The sequence below is a fragment of the Passer montanus genome, unplaced genomic scaffold (genome assembly GCF_014805655.1).
Source record: "Passer montanus isolate IOZ18808 unplaced genomic scaffold, ASM1480565v1 scaffold54, whole genome shotgun sequence".
Taxonomy (NCBI): Eukaryota; Metazoa; Chordata; class Aves; order Passeriformes; family Passeridae; genus Passer; species Passer montanus.
The window spans coordinates 6,416,603-6,434,364 of NW_024370374.1; the positions used below are offsets into that span (position 1 = coordinate 6,416,603).

Here is a 17,762-nt window from a genome sequence, read left to right on the forward strand (position 1 = left end):
AACTGCGGAAAGCGCGGAAAGCTGTGCAGCACTTTGAGGAGCCACAGCGCGGCCGGACACCGGGTGTGCGTGGAGCCGGTGCTGAAAGCGCTGACGGCGCCGGTGCTGCCACGGGGACCGGAGGAGGGACCGGGAGGAGCGGCCGGAGCAGAGTCTGGGAGGAGGGCCCGGAGGAGAGGCCGGAGGAGGGCCCGGGAGCAGAGGCCGGAGCAGAGTCTGGGAGGAGGGCCCGGAGGAGAGGCCGGAGGAGGGCCCGGGAGCAGAGGCCGGAGCAGAGTCTGGGAGGAGGGACCGGAGGAGAAGCCGGAGGAGGGCCCGGGAGCAGAGGCCGGAGCAGGGCCCGGCAGCCCGGCCCGGCGCCGCCCCGGAAGCGGCGGGGAAAGCGGCGGGGCCGCCATGGGCCGGGCAGTGACCGTGGCCACCTGCGCCCTCAACCAGTGGGCTCTGGACTTTGAGGGCAACCTGGAGAGGATTTTCAGAAGTGAGTGCCGAGATGGCTGGCTGCCCCCGGCCATGAGGAAACCTGTTCCGCTCCCTTCTTCCCTCCTTCCTTCCCTCCTGCCGCGAGCGGGGCGGCGCAGACCGTGCCTGTTTCACGCACTGCGCTCCCAACACTCTTCCAGGTATCGACATCGCCAAGAGCAAAGGAGCCCGCTACCGGCTTGGGCCAGAGCTCGAAATCTGGTAAGGGCGCTTTGCTGGCGCTGGGTTTGCTGCGATTCCGGTTAAATATGGAAGAACAGTCCGGAAGGGCATCAGCCCCGAGGTGCTGCAGTGCCCAGAGCCGTGCTTAGAGCATCCGGCCGTCGGTGCAAAGAAAAGCACTGTAGTTGTGAGCACAGGATTGGGTCTCTTGTCTTGGAAACCTGAGTGGTAGCGATAATTTTTGACCTATTTCAGTGAGTTTTCCTTCAGGGGAACTGTTGTGCGTTGATTTCTGCTTGGGCGCAGGCTGCTGTCCTGGAAGGAATATCATGGGGTGATACAGAACGCTGTAAATAGGGATGGTATTGGCAGCACTGCTTCTTCATTTTCTATGTAAATTGCTTGTGTGAGTGAAATGCTCCCTGACTGAAGTAGTTTGGGTTCTATGGCCCTGGTGCTAATCTGGCTGAATTTTTGATTTCTCCTTGTTTCTATACACAGTGGCTATGGCTGCTCAGATCACTATTATGAGTCAGATACACTCTTGCATTCGTTTCAAGTTCTGGAAAAGCTGTTGGAGTCTCCAGCTACTCAAGATATTATCTGTGATGTGGGAATGTAAGTTTGTTTGTTTTTTGGGGTTTTTTTTTGTAAACCTGTGATAAAGGGATAAGTCCTTAGGGAATGCTGCTTGTGCCATACTCTGGATAGGGAGGGCTCTGCACCAAACTGTCAGACATATCTTAGGAACTGCACTGCTTTTCCCCTTTTAATTACCATGACTGCAACGTGCAGAACACTTTCTAAAAGATAATCCTTCCAAAGATTGCTGGTGGCTGATCCCTTCAAGAATGAAGTAGGATAATTGCAGTTATATATTGGAAACCTTAATGACTGGTACTTATTGCCACAGGTCAGACTTTGTGTGAGGTGTAACTCAAAGGGCTTTTACATTGATTGTAAAATTGATTGTACATGGAATGTGGGGGCTGCTTTCCCTGACAGATATCTTAAACAAAATAAGTGTATGTGAAACTCACTGAAGCCATTGTAAGCCTTGTGCTGTCACGGAAAGGTGATAAATTATATCTGTAAAATGAACATGTTAGTATTGATATAATTGTGTAAAGCTAGTTTGATTTTGAACTGGGTTGGCAGTATCACAGGAGGTCACATTTGATTAAGTAACGTGGCCCAGCCATGAGGAATCTTCTGGTCTGCTCATGTTCCTAAAGCTCAGGTAGTGGTTGATGTATGTGAGATTGACAGCACAATCAGTAACTCAGATTTTTTCAAACTATTACTTTAACTAAAAAATTAGAAGCTAAAACTTCATATATTGTTTTGCTTGATTCCCTCCAGTGAGGTCTTATGTATAGTTTTTGCAGTGAAGTAGATTCTGTAGCTCTTTGTAATTTCATTTAGTGAGTGTAGTCACTGCTAATTTTGATTCTTATTTTCACAGGCCTGTTCTGCACAGAAATGTTCGCTACAATTGTCGAGTGATCTTTTTAAATAAGTAAGTAGTTCTTGATGTGTTTTGTGAGGTAACACATTATCTTTTTAGACATCAGTTCGGCTTTCAAGCAAAATTCTTCAGTGCTACTTAGAGTGATGGATTTATCTTCCTATTTGCTAAATTTTGAGAGAGACAGCTAAGGTTTCTCATGATCTATTTTTTCTCTTCTGATTTGTGGAAACTAAATTCCTACTGCTTTCTGGAAAAGTTCCGAAAACTCCTTGAGCTGCAAGAAACTTTAAAAATGTTACATTATAAAAGAAAAAAAGAAGTTGTTCTTAATCAGTGTTCATATATACGCTTGTTTTGCTGTACATCATGTGTTAACTCAGTTTTTCTGTTTTGTTTTATTTAAGGAAGATTCTTCTGATCAGACCAAAAATATCACTGGCAAATGCAGGAAACTACAGGGAACTTAGATGGTTCACCCCATGGAGCAAAGCAAGGTATTCTGGCAACTCTAGGGATTGTGTCAAAAAACACAGCTTGCTGTTTGCAGCCACAGCAACAGGGAGCAAATCCTCATGGGCTGCTACAAGGAGAGCAGCAGGACAGAGTCAGCCAAGCTATGTGGTTGCAGCTCGGTTAGGAAACTTTTTGAGCAGTCAAACTCTGAGTTGCTGAGCTGGAAGAAAAAGTGAGGCTGCTTGATCCTACAGCCACTGTAAAGTGTCATTTTCCTGGTGTGTGCTTCCTAAGATCAGCCAGCTCAGGACTGGAGGGGCTGTGTTTATCTCCTGAATGCTGCATCCCAGTACTGAACTGGCAAACACTGAAATGGATGAGCTCTGTCAGAACTTCAACAACTGCAGTGAATGAAAGCTGCCTACCTTGTGATGCTGCAGAACATGTTTGGCACTCATCTCTGATGCTCTGCACTTGGCTTGTAGTCAGGAAATGTTTCCAGCTTGAGGGTCTCAGCCAAGCACTTGTGATCCTCCCTCTGAGCCCCAGCTGGTTCTGCGCTGCTCGTGTAGTAACCCTGCAAAAAGACAAACTTCCACCTGACATTTGTCTTGCATGATGTGTTCTTTGTTAGGTCTGCTTTCTAGGCAGGATGGGGCATTGCTTACCTTGCCTTTCTGAAGCACAGCTGTTGCTATCTTAAAATGTTAGCATTTCTGATTAATTCCACAGAAAATATAAAGGTTTTTTTATTTTTTAAACACACACAGCCCTGTGCAACTTCAATACAGTTTCTTTAAGCAGTGTTAGAAGGTGAGACAAGAACCAGTTTTTATGCTGTGATTTATGTAATGATGTATTCACAATCTGTAAACTTGATTTAGGCATGTGGAGGAATATTTTCTGCCCAGGATAATTCAGGAAGTGACGGGACAGGTAAGCTGTTGGTTTTTTTTTTTTAATTTAGCATCTTCTTGATTCAGCAATTAAAAACTGTAGTCTCCAAAATTCTGCTGCCAGTCATGTTGTAGATTCATATGTTTCAGTAGTGGTTCTAAGTTGCATTAAATGAGAGCATAATTTAGCATTATTTATGTTAGTGTGTGGCAGCAAAGCAAGTAAATTTTAAATCTGCCTCAGTCATTTGTATATACAGAACCTTGATTGCCATATTTTGCACAATTTTAGTACTGAGTTTATCTGTGCTTGAGACTAGAACTGAGTATGTGTTTTAGGTTAAAAAAATAAATTAAAAATCATTTGAACCTTATTTGTTCAGAAGAATCTAAAACTTATGTTAATTCCCACTAAAGCATGAGTATGATTCCTAGCAACAGACAGTCTCTGTTTTGCAGATTGTTTAATTCCTGTCCTTTAGCAAAGCATTGGATCTGAATACTACTGAAATTAAAATACAAAATTTTAGTCAGTCCAGAAATTTGCATTTCAGAATTTTTTAAATTTTTTTTTAATTTGACTTGGTATAAAATGAAAGAAGGTATAATGTGATTGATAGTGTCACTAATTTCACATAAGTAAGCACTCCATTTTTATACTTTCTTAAGATTTGTAGTTCAAGTTTTTGAATTTAACAGCTTGTTCTACTGCATGTGTGTAAGAATGTTCTTGTTTTTCCACAGGAAACTGTTCCTTTTGGGGATGCAGTGCTAGCAACCAAAGATACCTGCCTAGGGGCAGAAATATGTGAAGAACTCTGGGCGCCAAACAGGTAAAGGAGAAGAGGAAATAAAAAGTAATCTAAAACATACTCTGGAGCTGCCTGAAATATAAATGTTTGAAGAGATCTGCTTATTATTCTTCTGTGTAGTTTATCTTTCAGAAAGTGCCAGTAAGATAAAATATAATTAAGAACAGTAAATACATCCTGGGCAAGACCTCATTAGGCTAGGTGCAGGATGGTAAAGAAATGTTGGTTGTTAAACTAAATCAACTCAAAACAAGAAGGCAGGGGAGAAATACCAGAAAGAAGCAGAATGAAAAGAGGGACCTAAGGAAATAAATGACAGGTAACTCTCGTAAATGACAGGTACCTCATTCCTGATACTTTTCCAAATCTGACTACATTAATTTCCTGGTAACTGCAGATGATGCGGTGTATTGAAGATGTGATTTTTTTTTTAGTTTTTCTTTCTTATGACATTGGAAAAAGAAAAAAAAAAGCAGTAAAAATCTTCTCCTTGTGGTTCTGTTTTTGTATTTACTAAGAGACAAGGAAAATGGGACAACTGACTTTGCAGTGTATATCCATGTTGCCCTTTCAGATGATGATGTTATTCTCTATTTCTTTGAGATCTGGCCTTCTATAGAGCAGAAGGCATTTTATTTAGAACAGACTGAGCAAAAGCCCTCCTGTTCTCTGCAGCCACTGCTGATCTTTGACAGAATAGTTTGGCAATGCAAGGAAATAGATATTTTTGAAAGCCCTATCCTTGTTTGAGTGAAGACATGCAGAAAACTGACAGTGACATAAATGTATCTGTTTGTCAGTGATTTTTAATGACATTTGCAGTTTTCACAGCACAGTAGTGATTTATTTTTGTGCCTTTTGCTTTGACAGCCCTCACATTGAGATGGGACTTGACGGTGTGGAAATTTTCACCAACTCTTCCGGGAGTCACCACGTGCTGCGGAAGGCTCATGCCCGGGTGGATCTGGTGAATTCTGCCACAGCAAAGGTGTGGGCTTTTCTGTTGGAAAGTTCTGTGTGTTTGAAAAACAAGAAGACACTTATTATTTGGTCTGTAATCCTATCTAACAGTGATGGGGACAAAAATAAAGCAATGAGTGTACATTACACTGTGAAAAAGCTGCTTTGTCATTGTAATTTAACATGCTTTGCTTATATTTAACAATATCTCTCTCTCCTGATATCCAAACACAGCTTCTGTCATCACCTTCTTGCTTTTCCCAACCTCAGTCTGAGCTCAGAATTTCAATTTAGAAGTGCAGCTTTCTCTGTTTGGGTTGAGGGAATGACTCTTGCTACTAAGAGACTCCTGTCAAGAGAGAATCCCAGCCATAAATCATTCAAAATGTAAAGGGAGAGGAAATTTGTAAGAAGGGCAGGAGCAGAGAAACAACATTTTGATTTTTAACATCCTGTCAGGTGCTACGTTCTGAACAGCTTTTTTTTTTTTTTCTCTTTCCTGCATGTTTGTTTCCCTGGCAGAATGGTGGAATATATATTTTAGCAAACCAGAAGGGCTGTGATGGTGACCGTCTGTATTATGATGGCTGTGCAATGATTTCCATGAATGGAGAAACAGTTGCACAAGGATCTCAGTTCTCACTCGATGATGTGGTAATGTATTCACCCCATAGCTGCTGGGACACTTATGCTCAACATTTCCCAAACATTCCAGATCTAGGTCCACATCTCTAGACTAAAAAGGGTGTATTTTAATTATGTTATTCACACTAGATCCAAGTGTTTTCCTAGTCAGATTACCTACAGTAGCTCTCCTGTTTTTGTGATGAAGGAAGAGCTGTCACAGTGGAAGAACTTCATGAAAACATTTTTGTATGTAATCACAATGAAGAGGAGAGACCCTTATTTAAAGGAAGAGAGGGCAAATACTGCAATGTGCTAATTATGACCCAGTTTTGTGGACACAAGGTTTCACTTTGATTTCAGAAAATAGTAGATTTGTCATCTAGCTTTCCTCACATTATGTGCAAGCTCCATCTCTTTCCCCAGTAACATTTCTTACCTTTTCCTTTGCCACAGCTGATGCTGAATCTTTTGCCAAGCATTGTTTATCTGTTTGTGTAGAGTGATCTAATGTTAAAAGCCTTTCCACAGGAGGTGCTGGTTGCCACTCTGGACCTGGAGGATGTTCGAAGTTACAGAGCAGAGATTTCATCTCGTAACTTGGCGGTAAGAACTCTTTGTGTTTGTAAACTGTGCCAAGTTTGAATAGTTACTGGATGTAAGAAGTATTTGCATGTCTTGATTTTCAGTGTCTTAGAGAGCTGGTTTTTTTTTTCTTTAAACTATATTAAATTTGGTGTCTTCTGAATTCTTCTGTACTATTGCTTAGGCAAGTAAAGTGAATCCTTATCCCAGGGTAAAAGTGAACTTTGCTCTGTCGTGTCCTGGTGATTTAGCTGTTCCTACTTGTATGCCAATCCAGTGGAGACACCACAGTCCTGAGGAGGAGATCAGGTAATCAAATGCTGAATCTCTTTCTTGAAAATTATTTTGATTTAAAAAAAACCCCACAAAAACTCAAAGAAAGAGATAAACATAAGATGTTGTTCAGATTTAAGTTAAGGAAATCTCTCATTGGAAGACCACAGTAAATATGTTAACTTGCTTAGGTATTATTCCCTAACCTTCTTAAAGCAATCATGTTCTGTAATTTCAGTCTTGGACCTGCATGTTGGCTCTGGGACTATTTAAGGCGCAGCAAACAGGTAAGAACAACTGGCTTTGTTTTTCCCTTGGCATGCACAGCTTCTTTTGTGCCACATGCACAATCCAAATTGTTTTCCTGTGCTGCTGGTAACCCAAACTGATGTTAGTCCAAGGTGCAAAGTTTGAGTTTTTCACTGGTAGCTCAGTCAGACTTAAAAATTGTATTCCAGGTGTGACTTCAGTGCGCTCTGTGCACCCTTTCCTTAGGAACTGTGCTTTCTTGAGTGAAGCAGAATGACATGAAGTAGTCATTCAGTGTAATAGTAAAGTATATATGAAAAATGTAATCCTTTTTATTAGCATTTCTGTCTTACTAGAGGGTAAAGACAACTGGACTTTTTTTCTAGGCAAAGGGTTTTACACTGGCTACTTGTTTGGTTACCCAGTTGATGAGAGTTTCAAATTATTTGCTCTGGGTGGTTTGTTCTCTTTTTCCCCAGTAGAATATAAACCTTGAACAATATGAAGCCTTGAAAATGCCTGTCATTCTTCTACAGGAGTGTGTTTCTGAGTGGTACAATATGTATTTTTTTCCTAATTTTGCTATGTGGAACCTCTTTCTTGCTCTGTTTTCAAGGCAGGATTTCTTCTGCCTCTGAGTGGTGGAATTGACAGCTCTGCTACGGCTTGCATAGTGTATTCCATGTGTCACCAGGTTTGCCTGGCAGTCAAGAATGGCAGTAAGTAGCTCTGTGTGTCTGGCCAGCTGTGCTTACTAATGGTTATGGATAAGTTAATATTAGCTGGGTGCAGTAGCTGCAAGAGCTTCTTAATGGCAGACCTTCTTTGTGTCGCTCTAATGTAGTCCTTTGTATCTCTTCAGAAATCCCAGTGAAAATGTGTGTCCAAATTTAGATTCTCTGAATTGGCATTACAGTTTTCATTTTGGGTTTGAGAATTGGATGTGGAACTCAGACTAGTTTCTGTCTAGACTCTTGTTCAAATGATGGCTAATGTAGTCTTCAGTTTATTCTGAGAATTTTCCCCTTTGTTAAAAGCAGCACTACAAAGCAGAGTTAGTAATTATTTAAGTTCTGGCTTTAAGCAGACTTCATGCTTTTAGCTAAGACTTCATACATACTGGATTGTGTTTTCTATGAAAATTCCTCAGTGGGCCTAAAGGATTTAAAATTTCTGTGCTCAAAATCAGAAGCAAAATCAGCAATTCTTTTATTTGATAGATGAATTTTTTTTTTTGGGAAGTTAGATGTAGTCGTCTTATTTGTCATGGGCACTGTAAAGCTTAATTGGAATACAAGGGATGTACAAGATATTTGCATATCTTGCAAAGGGAGGAGCACATAATTTCCACTCCTGTTGTTTCTTCTCTGTCCTCAGATGCAGATGTGCTGGCTGATGCACGCAGGATTGTGAATGATGAGACCTACATCCCTGAGGATCCTCGGGAATTCTGCAGGCGTGTCCTCACCACGTGCTACATGGCTAGTGAGAACTCCTCCCAGGATTCCTGCAACAGGGCCAAACTGCTGGCTGAGCAAATAGGCAGGTACAAGCTCAGAAGTGGTGGGAAAAAACATCATATTCTGGCATAGACTTACATCTTAAACATTCAAACTCAAAAAGGAGAAAAAATAAGAGAGGAAGAGGAGGTGGGTTAAGTAGGAATGCTACAGATGTTATTACTAAAATGTTAAAGTGATACAAACTTAGATGCGTTTGGCAGAGGACATGGAATTTTGGAAAAAGACTCTGAAAAGTGTTATTCTTTCCTAAGTTTCTTCCTACCAGATCTGAGATTTTAGCAGCTTTAAAACATCATTTGATGGGTGGATTTTTGGTGGTTTTTTTCTATTTTATATGGTCAGATTGTGCTGGCTGAGTCACTTGTGATTGATTTCTTCTCAGCTACCACATCAACCTGAACATCGATGCAGCTGTGAAAGCTGTTGTGGGGATCTTCAGTGTGGTGACAGGTCAAACTCCCCGGTTTTCTGTCTATGGAGGGAGCAGCAGAGAGAGCCTGGCACTCCAGAATGTGCAGGTATGTGTCCTGTAGGCTGAATCAGGTCACACTCTTTTGGTTCTGTGGGTTTTGGTTTGATTTTTTTGGTTTTCCAACCTAACCAGCAACTCTGCTTTAGTTCTGAGTGTTGGTTATCCTGTTTGATAGTTTTTCTTAATTTGAGGACTTGATCTTTCTCTCTCTGTTACTGGAGAAATCCAGCTGTTTGCTCTGCAAGCAAACATTGAATTTTTTGTCAGCTTTTTGGCAACAGGAGAGGTTCAAGTCACAGAGGAGTGTGGATATTTGGTTAGCATCACCAACAATTGCTGCTGGAGCTGGAGGCTGGATCCCAGGGTAGTTTGTCATTGCTGCCATCCTTAGAAAAAGCTGAGTTTCAGAACGGGGACAAAAGCAATGTAAACTTTTTACAAATGTTTTCTGTTAGACTAGAGGAGTTCATTTACTCTATAAAAGGATATGGTTTATCTGCATGCTTCATCCATCATGGATCCTTGTTAGTGCTAAGAGAGGTAGCAAATGGCAACTGCTCCCCAATTTGCAATTGGCCAGGAAAAACTTCCTCAGTCTGTGGCAGTAGCAGATACTGAACCTGGATTTCCTGACTGTGTTCAGCAATTTCTCCACAAGACTGTCCTTCTTGCTTACCCTGCCTGCATTTTGTTCTTCATGAGCTTGTTTAGACAATTGATTAATAAAAGTGACTGGGGAGAAATCACTCTGCTAGGTAAATTTTGCTTTCCTTTCCATTTTGCTTTGCAGGCTAGAATAAGAATGGTCCTTGCCTACCTGTTTGCTCAGCTGACACTGTGGGTTCGTGGGATGCCAGGGGGACTGCTAGTGCTGGGATCAGCCAATGTGGATGAAAGGTTGGTGAAAATTGGGAATCCACACCCATGTGGAACAGGTCACTCATTTCCTGCAACTCTACCAAATATCTCTGTAGATTATTACTCAGAAGAGGTAACAACCTACGAATGCACTGGTAACAGTGAAATTAATGAAAATAGTTAAATCAGCTTGAATGGGGAATTGTGTATTTTTCAGATGTTTAGCCAAAGTATTGCTATAGCTTTCCCATAAAATGCTGTTTTCAGTAGAACTTACCTGTGCATTCACTAGGCTAACTTCCCAATTTGTTGAATTTTCAATTACTGTATTAGGAATGAAGATGTGAACTTTGAGCTGAAAATGCAGGCCTTAAAATCTGGGATACTGTTACTAGAGCTAATATTTGAAGATTAAAGCAATCCCTTTAAGACTGTGGGAGTGGTAACCTCTAAAGCTGTGAGAGTACTGTGTGCTGGTTGTGTGGGTGTTTTGAGATTTATTGTTTTAATTAGTCAGCACAATATTTTAATTGTTTTGCACATACTGCCTCAGCATGGATAGTTTTGCAGTGCTTTATGATTGTTTAAAGTATCATCTTCTGGAAATTTCAGGGCTTTAGGGTAGCCCTGCTGCAGTTAAATATGTTGCCCTTTAGGTATAAATATGTTACTAATCTGCAGTCTGTTCCTCCCTTTCTTCATGCTACATATAAATTATCTATAGTGTCAAGGGTTGTATGTTATGCTGCAGTTACATTATTATTAACTGTTGCTGTATGAAATTTCCTGTTTTGCTCAGTCTCCGTGGTTACTTGACCAAGTACGACTGCTCCAGTGCTGATATCAACCCCATCGGTGGCATCAGCAAGACTGATTTGAAGAATTTCATTCAGTACTGCATTGAAAACTTCCAGCTCATGGCCCTCAGGAGGTGAGCAATGATTCAGTGACTGTGTTTGTTCATTCCACTGGAGGAACTGTCTGAGCCAGGTGCTTCATTTTTTGGATGAAGCACTGTTTTAACAAACCAACACTCATAAGACTGCATGGAATCCATGTTTTTCCTTTTCCCTCTCCCTTACAGTATAATGTCAGCTCCACCCACTGCAGAGTTGGAGCCCCTGGTGGATGGACAAGTGGCTCAAACTGATGAGGTAATAATGGGGAGTGCCTTTAAAATGTTTTAAGCCTTACCCCAAAATCTGGGGTTTGTCCCATAGCTGTTGTTTACTCTTATATGTAACCATGCTTACTGACAGGCATGTTTATAACCAGTCTTAAAGCTGCCAGCAAGGCATTAGTTCCTCCCACCTGCCCTATCTGTATTGACAATAGTTTCCAAAACAGCAAATTATAATTTTTGAATTATTTTAGATTTTTGGACATTTAGAAGGATGAGTGTTGTAAAATACAGTTTGTTTTATGGGGGTTTTTTTATAACAAAAGAAAGCGCCTTACTGCTATGAAAATGACTGGTACCAAAGCACTCTTCTCCCTACATCCTTCTCTTTACAAGGAGAGGACTGATAAAACTACATCTGTGGCCTCCAGTCTCCCAATTCAGAGAGATTCCAGTGGGTTTTTTTTATTTCTGCTCATAGTATTACTATGTCTTTTTGACATTGACAATATAATTTTGGTATTTCTTTGATTTAACTGGGTTATTTTAATTGCTCCATGAAAGTATTCATTAAAATTTGCATATTTAAGATTGTCTTTGACTTTCTGTGTGTTTTCAGGCAGATATGGGGATGACATATGCAGAGCTCTCAATCTATGGGAAATTAAGGAAAATTGCAAAGGCTGGACCATACAGTATGTTCTGTAAGCTGATTAATATATGGAAGGAAACTTTTACTCCACGAGAGGTAATATACCAAAGAGAAAAAAAAATCAAATAGCTTAATGCTTTTGCCAAAATAGAGTATGTTTGGAGAAAGGTCGGGTTATTTTTAACTGAAGGTAATAGTTTCCTTATTTTGTGTTTAGAGATTATTCTACAGGTGCAGCGGAATATGCTAGAAAAGCTGGCCTGCATCTCTTAAATGGAGCTTGTTGTCTTGTGCTGCAAATTGTTAAAACAATTGTTAATTGGGTAATTTGAAAACAATTACTTCAGAATTATACCTCAGGGAAAATTGTTCTCTAAAATACAGATGACCAACTACTCTTGAAGCCTTTGGTTATGTGTTCTGAGACAAAAAATGGCCCTTGCTTTGAAAGAATACCTAGACCATGTAAAAGTAGAAAACTGTCTCCAAAATACTGTGCTCCTTTCAATTTTTAAACTAAAATATTAGGAAGCTCCATCTGGTTAAAAGCTACATTCTTTGTACACCAGGTGGCATCCAAGGTTAAGCACTTCTTCAGGATGTATTCAGTCAACAGGCACAAAATGACCACCCTCACTCCTTCCTACCACGCTGAAAACTACAGTCCAGATGACAACCGCTTTGACCTGAGGCCTTTTCTCTACAACACCTCGTGGTCCTGGCAGTTCAGGTGTATAGACAAACAGGTGAATGCCTTCTGCTTCTGGAATCATTTTGTATTTAAATTATTCAAAATGGGTCAGGTCTGGTTCCAGTGAATCTCCAGTAAAAGAAAACTAACATTTAGGGTAGCAGTTATTACAGAAATGACTGATTGTTCTTTTCACATAACTGTGAGGTTAAATCCCCTGATTTCAGCACAGGCTGTTTAGGTTCTTTTTTGTCATACTGCTATGAAAACAAGAACAAGAAAAAATAAAAAAATACATGTACTGAGGACAGAAAGTAATAGGTGTACCCAGTCTCATGAAGTCCTATGCTAATGGGAGAAACACTATGGTAATGGGAGAAACAAGCTTTTGTGTTTTGGTTTCAGTTCAGGACCTGTCTGAAGGGATCCTCTTAATTGCAGAATTAAGACTTGACCTACATCAGCATGGGGAAAGCCAGTGTAAGAGGTAGCAATTCACTGTGAGTGCTTCTCCCAGTGCTTCTGCAACAATTCCTTTTTTGAATCTCAAGTTAGCTGACTCACAAATTCATGTTTGCTCAAACACAGCAGCAGTAATGGTACCATGCTCACTTTGAGCACTGAGATGGGGAGGGGCCCAGGCAATTATTGGAAGCATGCTTAACTTTTTACAGTTTTTAGCCAGCCCTTCAAGCTTATTTTTAATGCCTCTTTTATGGCACAAATGGTGGAGTGAAGAATTTTAGCACCTTGAAGTTTTTTCAGCCAGAGATTTTACACCCCAGTTGCTTTTAAGAATATGTTATACATGTAATAAAATACTAATTCCTTCATCTGTGAAATGCCAGACATGTTGTAATAGTATTTTATTACCTCGAAACCTGGGATAAAAGCTACCATGTGCAGTACTTTATTGTAAAATATGTATAGTGGGAATTTTTTACATCATATTGGACTTTTTTCCACTGAAGTCCAGGATAAAAGTTATTTTGGTCTCAGTAGGAGTCAGGGTCTGTAGGGTCTGGACCAAATGTAATTATTTTATGCTTACAGTAAATGTGATTAAGATCTTTTAATGATGCAGGCATTGTTACATTCTCTAACTAGATCTGTTGTGCTCTCAGAGCAGTTGTGCTCTGCAAGGGTAGTGGCCATTGCAACTTATTGCTGGAAACTGGGAGGCAAGTTTGGGGGAAAATTCTATTGTGTAGATAAAAGTAACCTGAACTGATAACTCCTGCAGCTCTTTGTAAGACTGGAAAACGATAACTTGGAGTGGTTTGAGTCAAATCTGCCCTATTCAAGAAAAGGAATACAGGAAGAGTTTCTTCTTACTGTAGATGTTCAGCACAATTCTAATTCTGAAGAGAATCACTCTCTAGGACAGTGTCCCACTGATGATTCTGCTTCTGGGACTCAATCTGCACTTAAGATTTTTCTGGCATAGTAACAAGACTGTGAAAATTTGGCATAAACTTGACATAAACCCCACCTCTAGTTAGGTAATGCCAGGTTTTCCTGTAGGAGAGTCATGTTACAGCTCAAGCTCATTTGTGAATGGAAACAATTTGGAGTGCTAATGATAGAGAAATCTGTTGGATTTGTAGAAAGTACTTTTCTGCTTTGGATGTCTGTAGTGTAATCAAGCCAGTTTAGTTATCCACTCATTTTTAGTGCAAAATTCCCTTTGCACTTGCTGCAGAAGGAACAGGGGTTAAAGGAATTTAAGATCATAACATTTGCTGGGAATTACCAGATTTTCTCTTGGAGTCTTCATGTCATTCAGCTCTACCTGGCTGAGGGGGTCCCTAGGAGCTCTGGCAGTGCTGTCTGTAGCTTCTGCCTTAGAGCTGTGTCTGAAGTAAAGGATTTGTGGTCAGAGCACAAATGATGCATTTCCAGGTGCCAAAATATTCACTGGGATATTAATAGCTGCCATAATTGGAAGGAACTGTGATGCAGATCAGAAGAAAGCTGCACATCTGCCTGCAAGGATGAGATATCTGCAGGTCATCTTCTGCTTTTTCAAGTGTTACACCACAAGATTAGCTGCATTTGGTCAAACCAAACAATTAATGCACTTAATAAAAACCTTATCTTTGTGTATCTGTTTTACAACCAGTAGGAGATGTTGATGGAAGAAGAAGCTTATTTTTGCTACTGAATTGGTTTCTTTTTTACTTGCAGGTATCCGTGCTAGAAAAAAAGGAAGGAATTTCTGTAGTTGAAGATGTGGACTGACTTTCTGTCATGTTTAACTGGTAATTATTTTGCCAAACAGAATGTTCAAAACTGGAAGATACTGTGATAACGAGCAGGGATGACCTGCTTAACAGTTCTTGAGCTGACCTTTGTAATCAATTTTTTAATTGACTCCCTGTTGTACTCCCAATATACTTAAATGTAGTTTGGCTAAGAGATCATTTATTAAGGATTTTCTTCAACTTCTTGAGTTAATTGTCTTTAATTTAAAAACTCACCTTACTTTGCAATGAACTTGTAATTTTGTCATGCTAATTGACACAGTTCTTATTGTACATGTTTTTTTTAATTTACCTGGCACTGGCTTTGTAGACTGGTCCAGTGTTTTGAGTGACCACAAAGTCAAACTCAGCAAGATGTTGGAAGCATGTCTTGAAGCAGATGGGTAATGTTCATATTAATGGGGTCGAATTTAGAGTTCAGCTTCTTGTTTTGTTTGAATATTGCAGAATGAAGTATAAAACCAGCGTCCTCTGAGCTCAATTAGAGTGTTATCCACATCCCACCTACAGTTTGCAAAAACTTAATTTTTAACTTAATGTCTTCAAACTGATCTTTTAAATATGTTCAGTGCTGTGCAGCAATAAAAAAGGGTGGGCTTGTTCCTCTGTCTGAGGCCCTTTTCTGCCTTTTCATTTAATGTTTAGCTCTTCCCATTTCTTTTTTAAACTTTGATTTCAAAGGGGCACTTCTAATAGGGAAAACTAGGAGTGCATTTCTGGAGTTCTGGGCAAACAATATTCTTAACTGCAACAACAGGAGAGCTCAGGCCCAGTGAGACTTCTGTTAAAAGAGTCTTACATTGTGCCCTTTTTAGCAAACATTTTCTACTAGCACATTCTCCACATTTGTTTTCCACAACTTGGGACTTTATTCACTTGGAGTTAAAGATGCTGCAGGAAGAATGGAAAACCCCAGCTATGATTTGCCTTCCTTCACAGTTAGTTGGGCACTTCCTATTCCAGCTAGAGGAAGTGGATGAATTCTGAAGAGAAGTTTGAAAATGTGTTGTATATTTGAAGACGTATTTCTTTGTTTCCTCCGGAAGTTACCAGTTTCTCTTTCTGGACAATCAGAAGAGGAAAGAGAAGACATTTCCTTTAATTCAAATAAAAAAATAATAGTACAAAACACAATATTTACATAGGTCTCCTGTATTGTTACAGTTACTGTTGTTACCCTAACTATTTCAGATGCTTTTTTAGCAGTGGCATTTACAGCATGTGTACAAATTGTATTTTATTCCTTGCCTGCTAATGCTGACTACAGACTGTACCAGGTCACTCCTGTTTTCCTTTTACTATCCAGGAATTTTCACTGGGTCTGTTCCATCTGATGCCTCTAGTTTGACTGTTATCGACACTTAACTCCAACGTTATCAGTGCATTGTTGCCTACTGAGAATGGGAAATAATTCTAATGTCTAGCTGATGATGTTCACTTTTTACTGGAGACAACTTGTATTAGGTTTGTGTGGCAAGGTTTTAGTGGTGGGGGAGGGTGCTACAGAAGTAGCTTCTTTGAGAAGCTCCTGGAAGCTTCCTGCATATCCAGCAGAGCCAATCCCAGCTGGCTCCAGGATGGACCAAGGCCAAGCCAACCAGTGATGTAATGCCTCTGATAACAGATTTAAGAAGGAGGAAAAGGTATTGTGCAGAAGTAATTGCAGCCAAAGAAGAGCATGTGAGAACATGTGCGGAGAACAGCCCTACAGACACCCAGGGCAGGGCAGGAGGAGGGGCAGGAGCTGCTCCAGGCGCTGGAGCTGAGATTCCTGGTGAGGCAGCTGTGTCCCTGCAGCCATGGAGGGCACAGGGATGCACAGATCCACCTGCAGCCCATGGAGGAGCCCACACCAGAGCAGGGGAATGCCCAAAGGAGGCTGTGAACCTGTGGGAAGCCCATGCTGGAGCAGCGACCTGTGGAGGAGAGGGGAGCCCATGGTGGAGCAGGTGTCATGATAGGACTTGTGGCACTGCAGGAAACCCATAACGGGCTGTTCCTGAAGAACTGCAGCCCGTGAGAAGGACTCACGTTGGAGTTTGTGAGGACTGTTCTCTGTGGGAGGGAAACCCCCACGCTGAAGGAGGGGAAGGACTCAGTGCCTTGAGGAGGAAGCAGTGGCAAAAGCAATGAGAACTGACCATAACCCCAGACCCTGCCTCACTACACCAGTGAGGGAGAGTTTAAGCCCAGGAAGGAGGGAGGGTGGGCTGGATTTTCTTTAGGATTAGCTTTGTTTCTCATTATCCTGTTTCATTATGATTGGTAGTAAATTCAAATAATTTTGCTATGTAGATTCTGTTTTGCCTATGATGGTATGCAGTGAGTGATCTCTCCCTGCCCTAAATTCATATTTTCTCTCCATGTCCAGCTGAGGAGGGGAGTTGATGGAGCCCAGGCCAATCCATTGCACAACCATTATGGTAAAGATAACATCAAAGAGTTTTCGTTTTTATCTTCTGCTGGATTTTACCCTGACTTATCTGGAAGTCAGTGTTAAACTTATTTTTTGACTAAACACTGCTGCAAATGAAAGCAAAAGCTACCCCATTACTATTTGTCAAACATATATAAAATTATACGTGTTCCTCTCAGAGTTAAATAAAGGTGGCCCTTGGAGACCAATCAAATTTTTGTCATTTGGCTGAATTGACACATCATGACTATGAGCTTGTTGTTATCCCTACATACCAGCTCCCTGAAGGAGAGCTGGCCTATTGCAACGCCAGTGTCCATAGTGAACACTGCTCCCTGATCCATGATTTTATTTGCAATTCAACTACTTCTTACAACTAAGAGTCACCTTATAACAGTTCTGTCTTGACTAGTAAATGTGTAAAATATTCACTGAAGTAAAGAGCACCCCGTTTGATAAACAACGTGTAGCTTTCAATTAAATAGCAAAGGGTGGGTCTACTTTTACTTCCTAGGCTGGAATCCTAAAAGGAAGGATTGATCCACTCTCGTGTTCATCGTTGTGCTGCCGCAGGTCCCGGTATGCGGCAGAGCAGCGCTGGCAAATTGTCCTGACGCCTCTTTTGGAATTGCAGCTTTATGAAATTGACCAGAGCAAGGGCGTGTGAATGGGAGCGTGAGAAAAGCGGGCAAGTGGCACAAGTGAATCATCTTTAACAATGAAAGCAACATGAGTGAAGTTCACGGCTGCTTGTGGAATGCCTAGGTGATTAAATACAAATTAAGCACTTTCTGCGAC

The 17,762-nt window shown here is 40.9% G+C and overlaps 1 protein-coding gene across 1 annotated transcript; it reads left to right on the forward strand.

Moving 5' to 3' along the window:
• Window positions 1–328: 328 nt before the first annotated feature.
• Window positions 329–15,678, forward strand: NADSYN1 (NAD synthetase 1). Its single transcript, XM_039725076.1, has 21 exons — window positions 329–481; window positions 624–684; window positions 1,147–1,263; window positions 2,111–2,164; window positions 2,521–2,610; window positions 3,454–3,505; window positions 4,210–4,298; window positions 5,148–5,265; window positions 5,760–5,891; window positions 6,393–6,467; window positions 6,631–6,755; window positions 6,958–7,006; window positions 7,585–7,687; window positions 8,346–8,514; window positions 8,874–9,009; window positions 9,754–9,860; window positions 10,621–10,752; window positions 10,906–10,975; window positions 11,561–11,689; window positions 12,163–12,339; window positions 14,472–15,678. The coding sequence occupies exons 1-21, from the start codon at window positions 397–399 to the stop codon at window positions 14,523–14,525; spliced, it is 2,124 nt and encodes a 707-aa protein (XP_039581010.1). The 5' UTR covers window positions 329–396; the 3' UTR covers window positions 14,526–15,678.
• The last annotated feature ends 2,084 nt before the right edge of the window (window positions 15,679–17,762 follow it).